Source organism: Mustelus asterias, chromosome 14 (assembly GCF_964213995.1).
Source record: "Mustelus asterias chromosome 14, sMusAst1.hap1.1, whole genome shotgun sequence".
NCBI classification, from domain to species: Eukaryota; Metazoa; Chordata; class Chondrichthyes; order Carcharhiniformes; family Triakidae; genus Mustelus; species Mustelus asterias.
In genome coordinates, this window is record NC_135814.1 from 96,552,062 (window position 1) to 96,565,903 (window position 13,842).

At 49.4% G+C, this 13,842-nt stretch overlaps 1 protein-coding gene across 2 annotated transcripts in view; it reads right to left on the reverse strand.

Moving 5' to 3' along the window:
- nrp2a (neuropilin 2a) overlaps positions 1–13,842 on the reverse strand; it is a 174,598-nt gene that overhangs the window by 102,040 nt on the left and 58,716 nt on the right. For both annotated transcript variants that reach the window (XM_078228915.1, XM_078228916.1), the window contains exons 8-9: positions 4,419–4,563; positions 867–1,225 (exon numbers count right to left, since the gene is read on the reverse strand). In XM_078228915.1, coding sequence (XP_078085041.1) covers positions 867–1,225; positions 4,419–4,563 — 504 coding nt within the window. The remainder of the gene's footprint in view (positions 1–866; positions 1,226–4,418; positions 4,564–13,842) is intronic.

Here is a 13,842-nt window from a genome sequence, read left to right on the forward strand (position 1 = left end):
CTAATCTGCCCTCAACACTTCATCCCAGTTCCCAATCTGTGATGGAATCTCAAGGAGATTTTTATGCACGTTAAACTAGACAGATACAAGTTCCTGGCATCACCTGAACCTGGAGAGAGCCCCATGCGACTAAAGTTTCCACTTCCATTTTCTGAGTTATACTTTTCTGGTAATTCTTCTCGACACCCTCTCTCAACATCCTTCCTCACCCACCTTTGCGCTTGCATTATCATAGAATCATGGAATCCCTACAGTGCAGAAGGAGGCCATTCGGCCCATCGAGTCTGCACCGACCACAATCCCACCCAGGCCTGAAACCCCATTTACCCTGCTAATCCTCCTGAAACTAGGGTTAATTTAGCACGGCCAGTCCACCTAAGTCGCACATCTTTGGACTGTGGGAGGAAACCGGAGCACCCGGAGGAAACCCATGCAGACACAAGGAAAACGTGCGAACTCCACACAAACAGTGACCCAAGCCGGGAATCGAACCCGGGTCCCTGGTGCTTTGAGGCAGCAGTGCTAACCACTGTGCCACCGACTCAAGAACAGCTTCTTCCCTACTGCGTCAGACTTTCGAATGGACTTACCTTGCATTAAGTTGATCTTTCTCTACAGCCTAGCTATGACTGTAACATTCTACACTCTCTCCTTTCCTTCTCTATGAACGGTATGCTTTGTCTGTGTAGCGCGCAAGAAACAATACTTTTCACTGTATGTTAATACATGTGACAATAATAAATCAAATCAGATCAGATCAAAACCGTGCCGTTCTAGTGCATTAGAACTTATACTTGTGTCAGAAATTGGTTGTCTACAGTGGGTATGGACGAGTTACAAAGATTGGAGAGTTTGAGGGGCTATACCTTGTGTCGTGAGCCTCCGGATTCCTTCACAAATGTCCAGTTGAGCCCGTTCATGCTGTAAGCCAGTTTAAACTTCCGCACGAAAGCCTTGTTTTCCCCGGTGGTCCCGCCTTCCACCACCGATGCTCCTCGCGCCCCCTGGATGATGATGGCGCTGACAGTCTTGGGGGTGGGCAAGGTCACTTGGAGCCACTCCGTGCCGGGCGGAGGGTGAGGCTGCCGGGGGTACCACCCGGATCGGCTGGCCACAAGCCGGGCACTGCCCGATGCCCAGTGGTAGTCCCTGGTGGAGGAGGCGGTGATCTGGGAGTCGGGGATGAGTCCAGAAAGCATTCCCAGCATATCGGAGCAAGGTGCGTCTGCCAAAAGAGAGAGGGAGTCAACGTGGGCCATTGGGCACTTTGCACTGGAACTCAACAGGTCTATGTGGTCTACATCAGATCAACAGGCCTCGCCAAATAATCTACCAATGTAAATCACTTGGGACTTTTCTCTCTGGAGCGTAGGAGGCTGAGGGGTGATCTTATAGAGGACTATAAAATAATGAGGGGCATAGACAAGCTAGATAGTCAATATCTTTTCCCAAAGGTAGGGGAGTCTAAAACTAGAGGGCATAGGTTTAAGGTGAGAGGGGAGAGATACAAAAGTGTCCAGAGGGACCATTTTTTCACACAGAGGGTGGTGAGTGTCTGGAACAAGCTGCCAGAGGTAGTAGTAGAGACGGGTACAATTTTATCTTTTAAAAAGCATTTAGATAGTTACATGGGTACGATGGGTATAGAGGGATATGGGCCAAATGCGGGCAATTGGGATTAGCTTAGGGGTTTTAAAAAAAAGGGTGGCATGGACAAGTTGGGCCGAAGGGCCTGTTTCCATGCTGCAAACCTCTATGACGCCCCAATGGTCTCACCATTCCTTACCTCCATCCCCCACACCCCCCCGCCAAGCTCTACAACCCTGCAAACTCTCTGAGCCCTTTCAATTCCGGTGTCTTGAGGAAGTCTCAATCTTATTCACTCGACCTTCAGTCAGGCGGTACGGTGGCACAGTGGTTAGCACTGCTGCTTCACAGCGCCAGGGACCCGGGTTCAATTCCCGGCTTGGGTCACTGTCTGTATGGAGTTTGCACGTTCTCCCCGTGTCTGCGTGGGTTTCCTCCGGGTGCTCCGGTTTCCTCCCACACTCCAAAGATGTGCACATTAGGTTGACTGGTCATGCTAAATTGCTCCTTAGTGTTTTAGAAATCATAGAAATCATAGAAACCCTACAGTACAGAAAGAGGCCATTCGGCCCATCGAGTCTGCACCGACCACAATCCCACCCAGGCCCTACCCCCATATCCTTACATATTTTACCCACTAATTCCTCTAACCTACGCATCTCAGAACACTAAGGGGCAATTTTAGGATGGCCAATCAACCTAACCCGCACATCTTTGGACTGTGGGAGGAAGCCGGAGCACCCGGAGGAAACCCACGCAGACACGAGGAGAATGTGCAAACTCCACACAGACAGTGACCCAAGCCGGTAATCGAACCCAGGTCCCTGGAGCTGTGAAGCAGCAGTGCTAACCACTGGGCTACCGTGCCGCCCAGTTTTAGGGGGATGTCAGGAATTATCAGGATAAATAAGTGGGGTTACGGGGATAGGGCCGAGTTGGGATTGTTGTCGGCGCAGGCTCGATTGGCCGAATGGCCTCCTTCTACTGCGTGGGTTTCCTCCGGGTGCTCCGGTTTCCTCCCACAGTCCAAAGATGTGCGGGTTAGGTTGATTGGCCTTGCTAAATTGCCCCTTAGTGTCAGGGGGACTATCTAGGGGTTGCAGACAGTGACCCGAGCCGGGAATTGAACCTGGGTCCCTGGCGCTGTGAAGCAGCAGTGCTAACCACTGTGCCACCGTGCCGCCTGACTGAAGGGCGAGTGAATAAGATTGAGAGTTCCTCAAGACACCGGAATTGAAAGGGCTCAGAGAGTTTGCAGGGTTGTGGGGATAGGGTCTGGATGAGATTGTGGTCGGTGCAGACTTGATGGGCCGAATGGCCTCCTTTCTTTCTCAATCCATGACTCTTGTTGGTTAAGGAGATAGCCTGCTTTACCCATTGATCAGGGAGGCACCAGATGCCCATTGCCCCATTTACAGATTGCATGGGGAGGCATGGAGTGGTATTGTGACTGAGATCGTAATCCAGACACCCAGGGCAATGTTCTGGGGACCCAAGTTCGAATCCCACCTTGGCAGATGGTGAAATTTGAATTCAATAAAAATTTGGAATTAAAAGTCTACTGATGACCATGAAACCATGGTCGATTGTCGTAAAAATCCACCTGGTTCACTAATGTCCTTTAGGGAAGGAAATCTGCCGTCCTTACCCGGTCTGCCCTACATGTGACTCCAGAGCCACAGCAATGTGGTTGACTCTCAATTGTCCTCTGGAATGTTTAAATCAAGGGCAATTCGGGATGGGCAGGAAATGCTGGCTTTGCCAGAAATGCCCACGTCCTATCTGTTCACTGGATTGATTCCAGAGATGAGGGGTTTGTCGTACGGAGAGAGATTGAACAGTTTAGGCCGATACTCTCTGGAATTTAGAAGAATGAGGGGAGATCAAGTTGAGGGATACAAGATGATCATAGAATTGTACAGTGCAGAAGGAGGCCATTCACACCATGGAGTCTGCACTGATCACAATCCCACCCAGGCCCTATCCCCATGCATTTACCCTAGCTAGTCCCCCTGACACTGAGGGGCAATTTAGCATGGCCAATCCACCTAACCCTTTGGAGTGTGGGAGGAAACCGGAGCACCCAGAGGAAACCCACGCAGACGCGGGGAGAATGTGCAAACTCCACACAGACAGCGACCCAAGCTGGGAATCGAACCCGGGTCCCTAGCGCTGTGAGGCAGCAGTGCTAACCACTGTGCCACCGTGCCATACAATGGTAAAACGTATGGATAAAGTAGACATGGGGCGGACGCTTCCTCTTGCGGGGCATTCTAGGATGAGGGGTCACAGTCTTAGGATAAGGGGTCGCAAATTTAAAACAGAGTTGAGGAGAAACTACTTCTCCCAAAGGGTTGTGAATCTGTGGAATTCGCTACCCCAAAGTGCAGTGGATGCTGGGACAGTGAGTAAATTTAAGGAGGAGTTATGGGAATAGGGCCTGGGTGGAATTGTGGTCAGTGCAGACTTGATGGGCTGAATGGCCTCCTTCTGCACTGTGGGGATTCTATGATGATACTGGCCCTATCTCACTCTTCTAAGTCACCAAGGAAAGACACAAAATAATATCTAACACTGGACCTTATTTTACACTAATTTATCTTTCTGTACTCGGTTTTGAATTGGGAATGGGTTGAAGGGTTATGGGGAGAAGGCAGGAAAATGGGGATGAGGAGCATATCAGCCATGATCGAATGGCGGAGCGGACTCGATGGGCCGAGTGGCCTAATTCTGCCCCTATATCTTATGAACTTGTGATAGAGAGAGGGAGGAAAGTTGGCAGGGAGGTAGAATGGGTGTGGGTGATGGATCTGGGAAAGGGGGTGACCTACTTGTAATCTGGCACCCGTAGAGCTCGAAACGCATCGATATTCCATTCGTCCAGACCTGGGGACGGATGCGAACAAAACGCGCCAGGACAGGTGGGGTAAGCGTGTTCAGGACCACCTCGTTGCCATCTGTGTTGGCTGGAAACAACTAGAGAAGGAAACAGGTGCTTTAGTACAAGTTAACGCACGCACAGATTCTTTTGAAGCTGCTTCTCTTTATCACTTAAACACCCACCCACTCGACGCCCCCCCACACACCCCCCCGCAACCCAACCCCCCCCCCCCCCCCCCCCAACCATCTCTCCCCAGATGTTGCTGTTACTAAAAGTGAGAAACATTGTACAAAGCCAGGAGCTGAAACCTTGGCTGATTTTTCACACTCTATCCAAGAACACGGCAGCACAGTGGTTAGCACTGCTGCCTCACAGCGCCAGGGACGCAGGTTCGATTCCCGGCTCGGGTCACTGTGTGTCTGGAGTCTGCACATTCTCCCCGTATCTGCGTGGGTTTCCTCCGGGTGCTCCAGTTTCCTCCCACAGTCCAAAGATGTGCGGGTTAGATTGATTGGCCATGTTAAATTGCCCCTTAGTGTCAGGGGGATTAGCAGGGTATATATGTGGGGTTACAGGAATAGGGCCTGGGTGGGATTGTGGTCAATGTAGACTCGATGGGCTGAATGGCCTCCTTCTGCACTGTAGGGATTCTATGATTCTATGAACAGCCAATCCCAAATTTCAGGCCCTCAGATGGTAACAGAAAGAAAGATAAAATTGACAGAACTGTGTCAAGAATTCATTGCAATGATTTCACAAACTACAGTTCTGGAAACCTGGACACAATTCTTTTTTTAAAAACTTTTTCCACCTCTTTTATCTCTCTTTTAGTCCCCGCTTTCTCTCTCAATCTTTATTTCACCTTTCTGTGCCTGATTGAAATTTAATTTCTAATTCCTGCTTTATACTTCCTGGTTTAGACTCTGCGTGACTCATTGAGGATTCATAGAATCACAGAATCATAGAATCCCTACAGTGCAGAAGGAGGCCATTCGGCCCATCGAGTCTGCACTGACACTAATCCCACCCAGGCCCTATTCCCTGTAACCCCACACATTTACCCTGCTAATCCCCTGACACTAGGGTCAATTTAGCATGGCCAATCCACCTAACCCGCACATCTTTGGACTGTGGGAGGAATCCGGAGCACCCGGAGGAAACCCACACAGACACGGGGAGAACATGCACACTCCACACAGACAGTGTCCCGAGGCCGGAATTGAACCTGGGACCCTGGCACTGTGAGGCAGCAGTGCTAACCACTGTGCCACCGTGACGCCCTGATTGGGTGAAGAGCTTCACTGTTGCCCACTTGGATCACAGATGCCACAGATTTCCCTACAGGGGGTGCTACATGGGCCAGGCAAGTGTCCACCCTAATATCTGTAAAAACTCTGTGGGACACTGTCAGCAAAGTGAATGGCAAATGCTATTCCTTTACCGTGAGCGGCACTGTGGCACAGAGGTTAGCAGTGCTGCCTCACAGCGCCTGGGATCTGGGTTCCATTCCGGCCTTGGGTGACTGTGTGGAGTTTGCACGTTCTCCCCGTGTCTGCGTGGGTTTCCTCCGGCTGCTCCGGTTTCCCCCCACAGTCTGAAAGATGTGCAGTTTAGGTGCATTGGCCGTGCTAAATTGCCTCTTAGTGTCCCAAGATGTACAGGTCAGGTGGATTTGGGGTTACATGGATTGGGTGTGCAGGGAGTGTGTGGGCCCGGCTAAGATGCTGGGTTGGTGCAGGCCTGATGGGCTGAATGGCCTCCTTCTGCACTGTGGGGATTCTATGAAACGGTTACGTTTACAGTCTCAAAGAGGGGGGGGGGGCTCACGGCCTGTGGGACTTGGTATCGGTGAGGTTAGGGGCAGCAGAGTTCACAGAAGTAGGAAGGTGTGCCGGTTTTGGGGGGGAAGGAGGAGTGAGTTGCAATGTTACCCCTTGGCCTACAGTGTTTAAAATTCCACCACCCCCATCCCCCACACCCCCATCTAAAAACCGGGCCTTCGGGATGACACCCAGTGGGGTTGACAACTGTATCAGGTCGAAAATTCCGATCTTTAAACGCCAGTGTCCGGGCTGAAGGCCAGAGTACTGGCATGTCACTGAAATTTGAGTCCTATTACGGCTGCCCTGAGTTTTGACTGTGGGGGCGAAGCCACAAAATTATAGCCGGCAGTCCCGAACATGACCAAAAAAAACCCCTCCACTCTGCTTTGAAATTCAGGCTGGATTTCTCACAAGATATGTTTCTATGATTTCTATGAGGCGAATATAAATGGGCTAATTATGCATCTGAGCACTGGTGGAACTGATGAATTTTACTTACAACTCTAACCTTTCCGACACAGTACCTCTGGGATGAAAAGTATTTGAGGAAATCTGGTGGAACATTAGTCTTATTCAACAGGGCTGCAGTTACCCGGCAGCAGAGTTTTAGTGTGAGGAGATTTACTGGCATTTTGTTCACTGTGTTTAGAATGTAGCGAGAAGTTGACATTCTGGAATTTTCCATCGAAGGGGCCTATGCTTGCTCTCTGGTGTACAAGAGCCTTGTTCGGGTTTTATCCCCGTCATAGGCCTCCGTTATAACACCCCTCCCCCTCCTTCAGGAGCCCCTAAAGCTCTGGGGACGCCCCCCCCCCCCCCGCCAGAATGGGCCTGGGGTCTCAGCGAAGATTAGCCCCCTGTGTGCGTCCCCCGGGGAAAAATCATCGGGGCATTAAAAATAAATAGTTTTTGTTACATTTTCCTTTCAATATTTCTCTCCGCTAGAGATAAAAACATTGCAAATAGGCGGAGCCGATGGTCTAGTGGTATTATCGCTAGACTATTCATCCCAGAAACTCAGCTAATGTTCTGGGGACCCGGGGTTCGAATCCCGCCACGGCAGATGGTGGAATTTGAATTCAAGAAAAAAAATCTGGGATTAAGAATCTGATGACCATGAAACCATTGTCGATTGTGGGGAAAACCCATCTGGTTCAATAATGTCCTTTAGGGAAAGAAATCTGCCGTCCTTACCCGGTCTGGCCTACATGTGACTCCAGAGCCACAGCAATGTGGTTGACTCTCAACTGCCCTCTGAAATGGCTTCACAAGCCACTCAGTTCAAAGGGCAATTAGGGATGGGCAATAAATGCCAGTGACGCCCGTGTCCCGCGAATGAATATAAAACAAGATGGGGGAGTGGGGGGGAATAATAAGTCTGTGTGATTGATAAATCAATTGGCTTTCCAACTGGCAAAGGAAACCGGTACACCACAAACATGGCAGAGTTGGCCAACTAATGGCTGGAGCGTGGGAGCAAATCATGTGATGAAACCTCCAGGAATACATGTAATCATAGTTGGCCACCCATCTGGTACATCTGATTGCCCTGCTGCTATATTAGCACTGGAAGCATCTCGGAAGTAGAGTGGGAGTTCAATTAAATACTTAAATAGTGGTGGGGTGGGAACTGGCTGGGTTGAGGGGTCACGCTAAGTGATACAGAAGTTTGCAGCTATCCAGCAGAATTCGCAATTTGTACCCTCGACAGAGCTTTCAGAGTTTTGAATCAGCCTTTATTCAGGCTATAGTGAGGAGGTCTACCTTCCACAAGGTGGCGTACAGACCTCCTGCGTGATACGTGGCACGGGCAGTTATACCTTTGATTATCTCACACGTAATTTGAATATACCAATCGCAAGTATAGATTTGCTCTGAAGTCATTGATATCCAATTCCAGCTCATAGTTCTGATGATTTCACTGACATCAGGTGAATATACTTAACCAGTTCCAGCCTGGATATGCTTGTCTAATTATAATGATTAACCACTAATGAAACACGCCAACAATGGCTGCACACATTCACACCTGTTGTTATGGTGACCAGCCTCTGCTTATTGGAGTTCTCACCTTCTTGTTCCTTATTTGTACCGCCCGTGCGGGAACTTCACTAAGGCATCTTCACAGCCGCTTCCCAAGGAACTATTCTGTACTTAATTCACAGGGAAGCTCTACTGCAGTCAATACTTTTAACCCCTTCAATAAGGAAGTCTACTGAAAGAGAGGGCGGGGTGGGAGGGATTGCCAATGGCAGTCCGAGTTAACAAGGGGAAAGCTGTCCATTGAGCTCCAAGATGGAATTTCTCATTATCAGCCTCTCGGTTCAAAGAGTTGGGAGGGGGTGGGGGAATTCTCCCGTCCCACCCACCATGGGAATCATAGCGGGCGAGAGGCGGTCCATTGACCTCGGGTGGTATTTTCCACTCTTGCCGTCATTCCTCGCCCCCCGTCCCCCTCCCCCTCCCCCTCCCCCTCCCCATGCTGAAAAGCAAACGGAAAACCCCCCCAGAAAATTGGTTGTTCGAAGTCACGAGACAAAGCAGGACCATTGGTCTGCCCTGTCATTTGGGCGGCGCGGTGGCACAGTGGTTAGCGTCACTGCCTCACAGCGCCAGGGACCCAGGTCCAATTCCGGCCTTGGGTCACTGTCTGTGTGGAGTTTGCACGTTCTCCTCGTGTCTGCGTGGGTTTCCTCCGGGTGCTCCGGTTTCCTCCCACGCTCCAAAGATGTGCAGGTTAGGTGGATTAGCCATGTTAAATTGCCCCTTAGTGTCCAAAAATGTGTATGTTAGGGGGATTGGCCATGCTAAATTACCCCAGAGTGTCCAAAGATGTGTTGTTATGGGGATTGGCCATGCTAAATGCACAGGGTTACGAGGATTGGGCGGAGGGGAGGGCTAGGTGGGATGCACTGTCAGAGAGTCAGTACAGGCTCGATGGACCGATTGGCCTGTCATGCACTGTACGGTTTCTATGGCTCGTAGATCACGGCTGCTCTGACTATGGCCTTAACTCCACCCCCCTGCCTTTTATTTATGGGTTGGAACTTTACTTACAATCCTTTATGGATTCGATAGTTTTCCTTTACTGAAACAATTGCAGCTCTCTGTTGGGTTTAATTGTAATGGATGGAAAGCTGCCTTGCTAATACATTTTAATGTCCCTTCCACAATGCAGCAGCACATTGCGATTCTGCTCTTGAATCAGTGTAAATAAAGAATTAATAAGCCTCAAGGCTACTCGCAGATTAGAAACACTTCCTCTCCCACCCTGCTGAGTAACAGATGTAAGTGGAAGAGACTTCCAGAATTAATCTCGATTGATTAATTCTGTCACGGAAGAGTTGAGCTCTCCGCCTCCCCATCCACCCAACCTGCCCCCCCATCTCCTCCACCCGACCTCCTCCCCCACCCTCCAACTCCCCAACCACTGCGAGGAACCCAGAGCAGACTCAGATTTGAGTTAATTGATCTCCACAGTGGGTGCTGCAGTCCCCATTATTAACACTTCCTGGTTGTGATGGGAGATTTCCTTTTGATTTATGATTGTCGCATGTTTTGGGGGTGGCACAGTGGGTTAGCGCTGCTGCCTCACAGCGCCAGGGACCTGGGTTCAATTCCCAACTTGGCTCACTGTCTCTGTGGAGTCTGCACATTCTCCCCGTGTCTGCGTGGGTTTCCTCTGGGTGCTCCGGTTTCCTCCCACACTCCAAAAGACGTGTTGGTTAGGGTGCATTAGCCGTGCTAAATTCTCCCTCAGTGTACCCGAACAGGCGCCGGAGTGTGGCAACTAGGGGATTTTCAGAGTAACTTCATTGCAGCGTTAATGTCAGCCTATTTGTGACTAATAAATAAACTTTAAAAACTTAAACCTTACTTTATACAGTGAAAAGTATTGTTTCTTGCACGCTGCACAGACAAAGCATACCGTTCATAGAGTACATAGGGGAGAAGGAAGGGAGAGGGTGCAGAATGTAGTATTGCAGCTACAGATAGGATGAGGGGAAATATCAGCTTAATATACGATAGGGTTGCTGGTTGCCTAGTAGCCACTATTGAACCTGTGCCAAGAGGGCGTTGGCCAAAATCAGAAACGAGTTTGGTTATGATGACCTTCCTCCCACAAAATGGGCCGGCACAGTGGTTAGCACTGCTGCCTCACAGCGCCAGGAACCCGGGTTCGATTCCCGGCTTGGGTCACTGTCTGTGTGGAGTTTGCACGTTCTCCCCGTGTCTGTGTGGGTTTCCTCCGGGTGCTCCAGTTTCCTCCCACAGTCCATAGATGTGATGGTGAGATGCATTTGCCATGCTAAATTGCCCCTTAGTGTGCAAAGATGTGGAGGTTACGTGGATTGGCCATGCTAAATTGTCCCATAGTGTACAATGGACACACTCTCTTCCACCTTCTTCCATCAGGAAAAGACACAAAAGTCTGAGGTCACGCACCAACCGACTCAAGAACAGCTTCTTCCCGGCTGCCATCAGACTTTTGAATGGACCTACCATATATTCAGCTGATCTTTCTCTATCTGTAACTGCAACACTACATTCTGCACCCTCTCCTTTCCTTCTCCCCTATGTACTCTATGAACAGTATGCTTTGTCTGTATAGTGCACAAGAAACAATACTTTTCACCGTATACTAATACATGTGGCAATAATAAATCAAATCAAATCAAATCAAGGTGTGTAGGTTGGGTGGGTTAGCCATGGTCAATGTGTGGGGTTATGGGAGGGGGGGTGGGCCTGCGTAAGATGCTCTGTCGGACACTTGGTGCAGACCCGTTGGGCCGAAAGGCCTCCTTCTGCACTGTAGTGATTCTAACACTCCCAAGTCGGGTCATGGTTACGTGAGTGAGTTATTGTATCCATGAGCTGCAGCATAACTGACACAGGGGAAGGCTCATACATTGAAAGGCTCAAGAAGCTTGAGGAACTAGACTGGGAGTGGGTTCTCACAGATCAGGAGACTGCGTTACCGAGCACATGGGGGTTGAAAATGCATGTTGTCGGATTGAGCTGGATGGAAAATGAACCAGAGAAGTTGGCAGCAGGCGTCAGGTTGACAAGCCCTCTCCAGAACGCACGTTTACACCAATGCGTTTACACCTGGCCCTTTTCCAGCCACCATTCCCCAGGGAAAGCTCCTGATGTCTCTTGTGTTGTCTCCTCCCTCGACAGCTCTCCTGCCTCTCTCTTAAATTAACTCCCGCCAACTTGCTGCAGATGGGTAAGCAAGACAACATTTCTGCTTTAATGACCCCCTACATGCGTGTGGAATGTATCAACGGCCTTCATCGGGTTGCATTGATCGCCCTTAGATAGGAGAATGCAGCAATTACTCAGTGTCAGAGCCATCCCATAAACGGCAATGAGACAAATGACCAATCAGTCTGCTCTTGATGGTCATGGTTGAGGAAGGAATGTTAGACGTATCTTCAATTATTGCCACAAGGAAGACAGGACCTTCGTCTCTTCGTTCATTCTCTTCCTTCAACTCTCTCTACCTATCTTTCCTCTCTTTCTTCCGCTCTCCTTCACCCACACCATCAAGAATCCATCTTGATTTGCCAATTTCAAGATTTTCTTTTATTTATTCGGGGGACATGGGCCGCCTCTGTCTGGCCAACATTTATTGCCCATCCCTAGTTGCCCGAGGACAGTTGAGAGTCAATCATATTGCTGTTGCTCTGGAGTCACATGTAGGCCAGACCCAGTAAGGATGTCAGATTTCCTTCCTTAAAGGATGTTAGTGAACCAGGTGAGTTTTTTCCGACAATCTACAATGGCTTCATGGTCATCAGTGCATTCTTAATTCCAGATTTTTTTTCTTGAATTCAAATTCCACCATCTGCCGTGGCGGGATTCGAACCAGGTTTCCACCGAGTTTCTGGTTTAATACTCCAGCAATAATACCACTAGGCCATTGGCTCCCCTAACGTACGGGGCTGATTGTAGCGTGTTCAGTCAGTGGTTAATAGATGCAGGGAGCTCGCTCATGTGACGTGAATGCATTAATCATAAAGCACCAGGTCACTTAAACAATCATAAACCGATTGGGCAGAGTCAAGATGAATTTTGAAAGGAGAATTATCTTTGGCAGATCTACAAAGAGGAACCAATGGATTATGTTCATTACAGGGACGCGATGGCCTCATGGAATTAACGCTAGACTATTAATCCAGAAACTCAGCTAATGTCCCAGAGACCTGGGTTCGAATCCCGCCACGGCAGATGGTGGAATTTGAATTCAATTTTAAAAAAATCTAGAATTAAGAATCTACTGATGACCATGAAACCATTGTCGATTGTCGTAAAAACCCATCTAGTTCACTAATGTTCTTAAGCGAAGGAAATTTGCCGTCCTTACCTGGTCTGGTCCATATGTGACTCCAGAGCCACAACAATGTGGTTGGCACGGTGGCACAGTGGTTAACACTGCTGCCTCTCAGTGCCAAGGACCCAGGTTTGATTCCCAGCCTCGGGTCACTGTCTGAGTGGAGTTTGCACATTTTCCCCGTGTCTGCGTGGGTTTCCTCCGGGCGCTCCAGCTTCCTCCCACAATCCAAAGATTTGCAGGTTAGGTTGATTGGCCATGCTAAATTGACCCTTAGTGTCAGGGGGATTCACAGGGGTGGGGTTATGGGAATAGGGCTTGGGTGAGACTATGGTCGGTGCAAACACGGTGGGTTAATGGCCTCCTTCTGCACTGTAGGGATTCTTTGATTCTTTGACTTTCAACTGCCCTCCAAGGGCAACTAGGGATGGGCAAAAAATGCTGGCCAGCCAGCGACGCCCATGTCCCATGAATGAATTTTTAAAAATGGATGGTAGGGCATTTGGATTTTCAGAAAGAAATCCATAGGGGGGTGCCCAAGGTGGTTATTAAACAAAATGAGGGTTCATGGGATTGGGTGAAATATATTAGCCTGGATTAAGGATTGGGTAATGGAGGGTAGAGGGTAGGAATGTGTTGGCAGACTGCGACTAGTGCGATATCACGCCAGGATCAGTATTTGCGCCTTAGCTATTTACATTCTTCAGTGAGGGGAACTGAGTGTTTACTGGCGCTACAAGGGTGGGTGAAACTGTAAGCTGCGGGGAGAACACAAAGAGATTGCAGAGAAATGTCGACGGGTTAAGTGAATGGGCAAGAATGAAGCAGGAAGGAGTATAATGTGGAGAAATATGATGTGGTTGGGAGGATAAAGAGAAATGCAGGATATTATCCTGAAGGTGCATGCCTGAGGAATGTTGGTATTCGGAGGGTGTGCTGGTACATGAATGACTGTAAGTTAACACATGTACAGCATAGCATCATGACAGGGGTGGCAAGGTGGCACAGTGGTTAGCACTGCTGCCTCACAGCGCCAGGGACCCAGGTTTGATTCCTGCCTCGGGTCACTGTCTGTGTGGAGTTTGCACGTTCTCCCCATGTCTGTGTGGGTTTCCTCCGGGTGCTCCGATTTCCTCCCACAGTCTGAAAGACGTGCTGGTTAGGTGCATTGGCCATGTTAAATTCTCCCTCAGTGTACCCGAACAGGTGCCGGA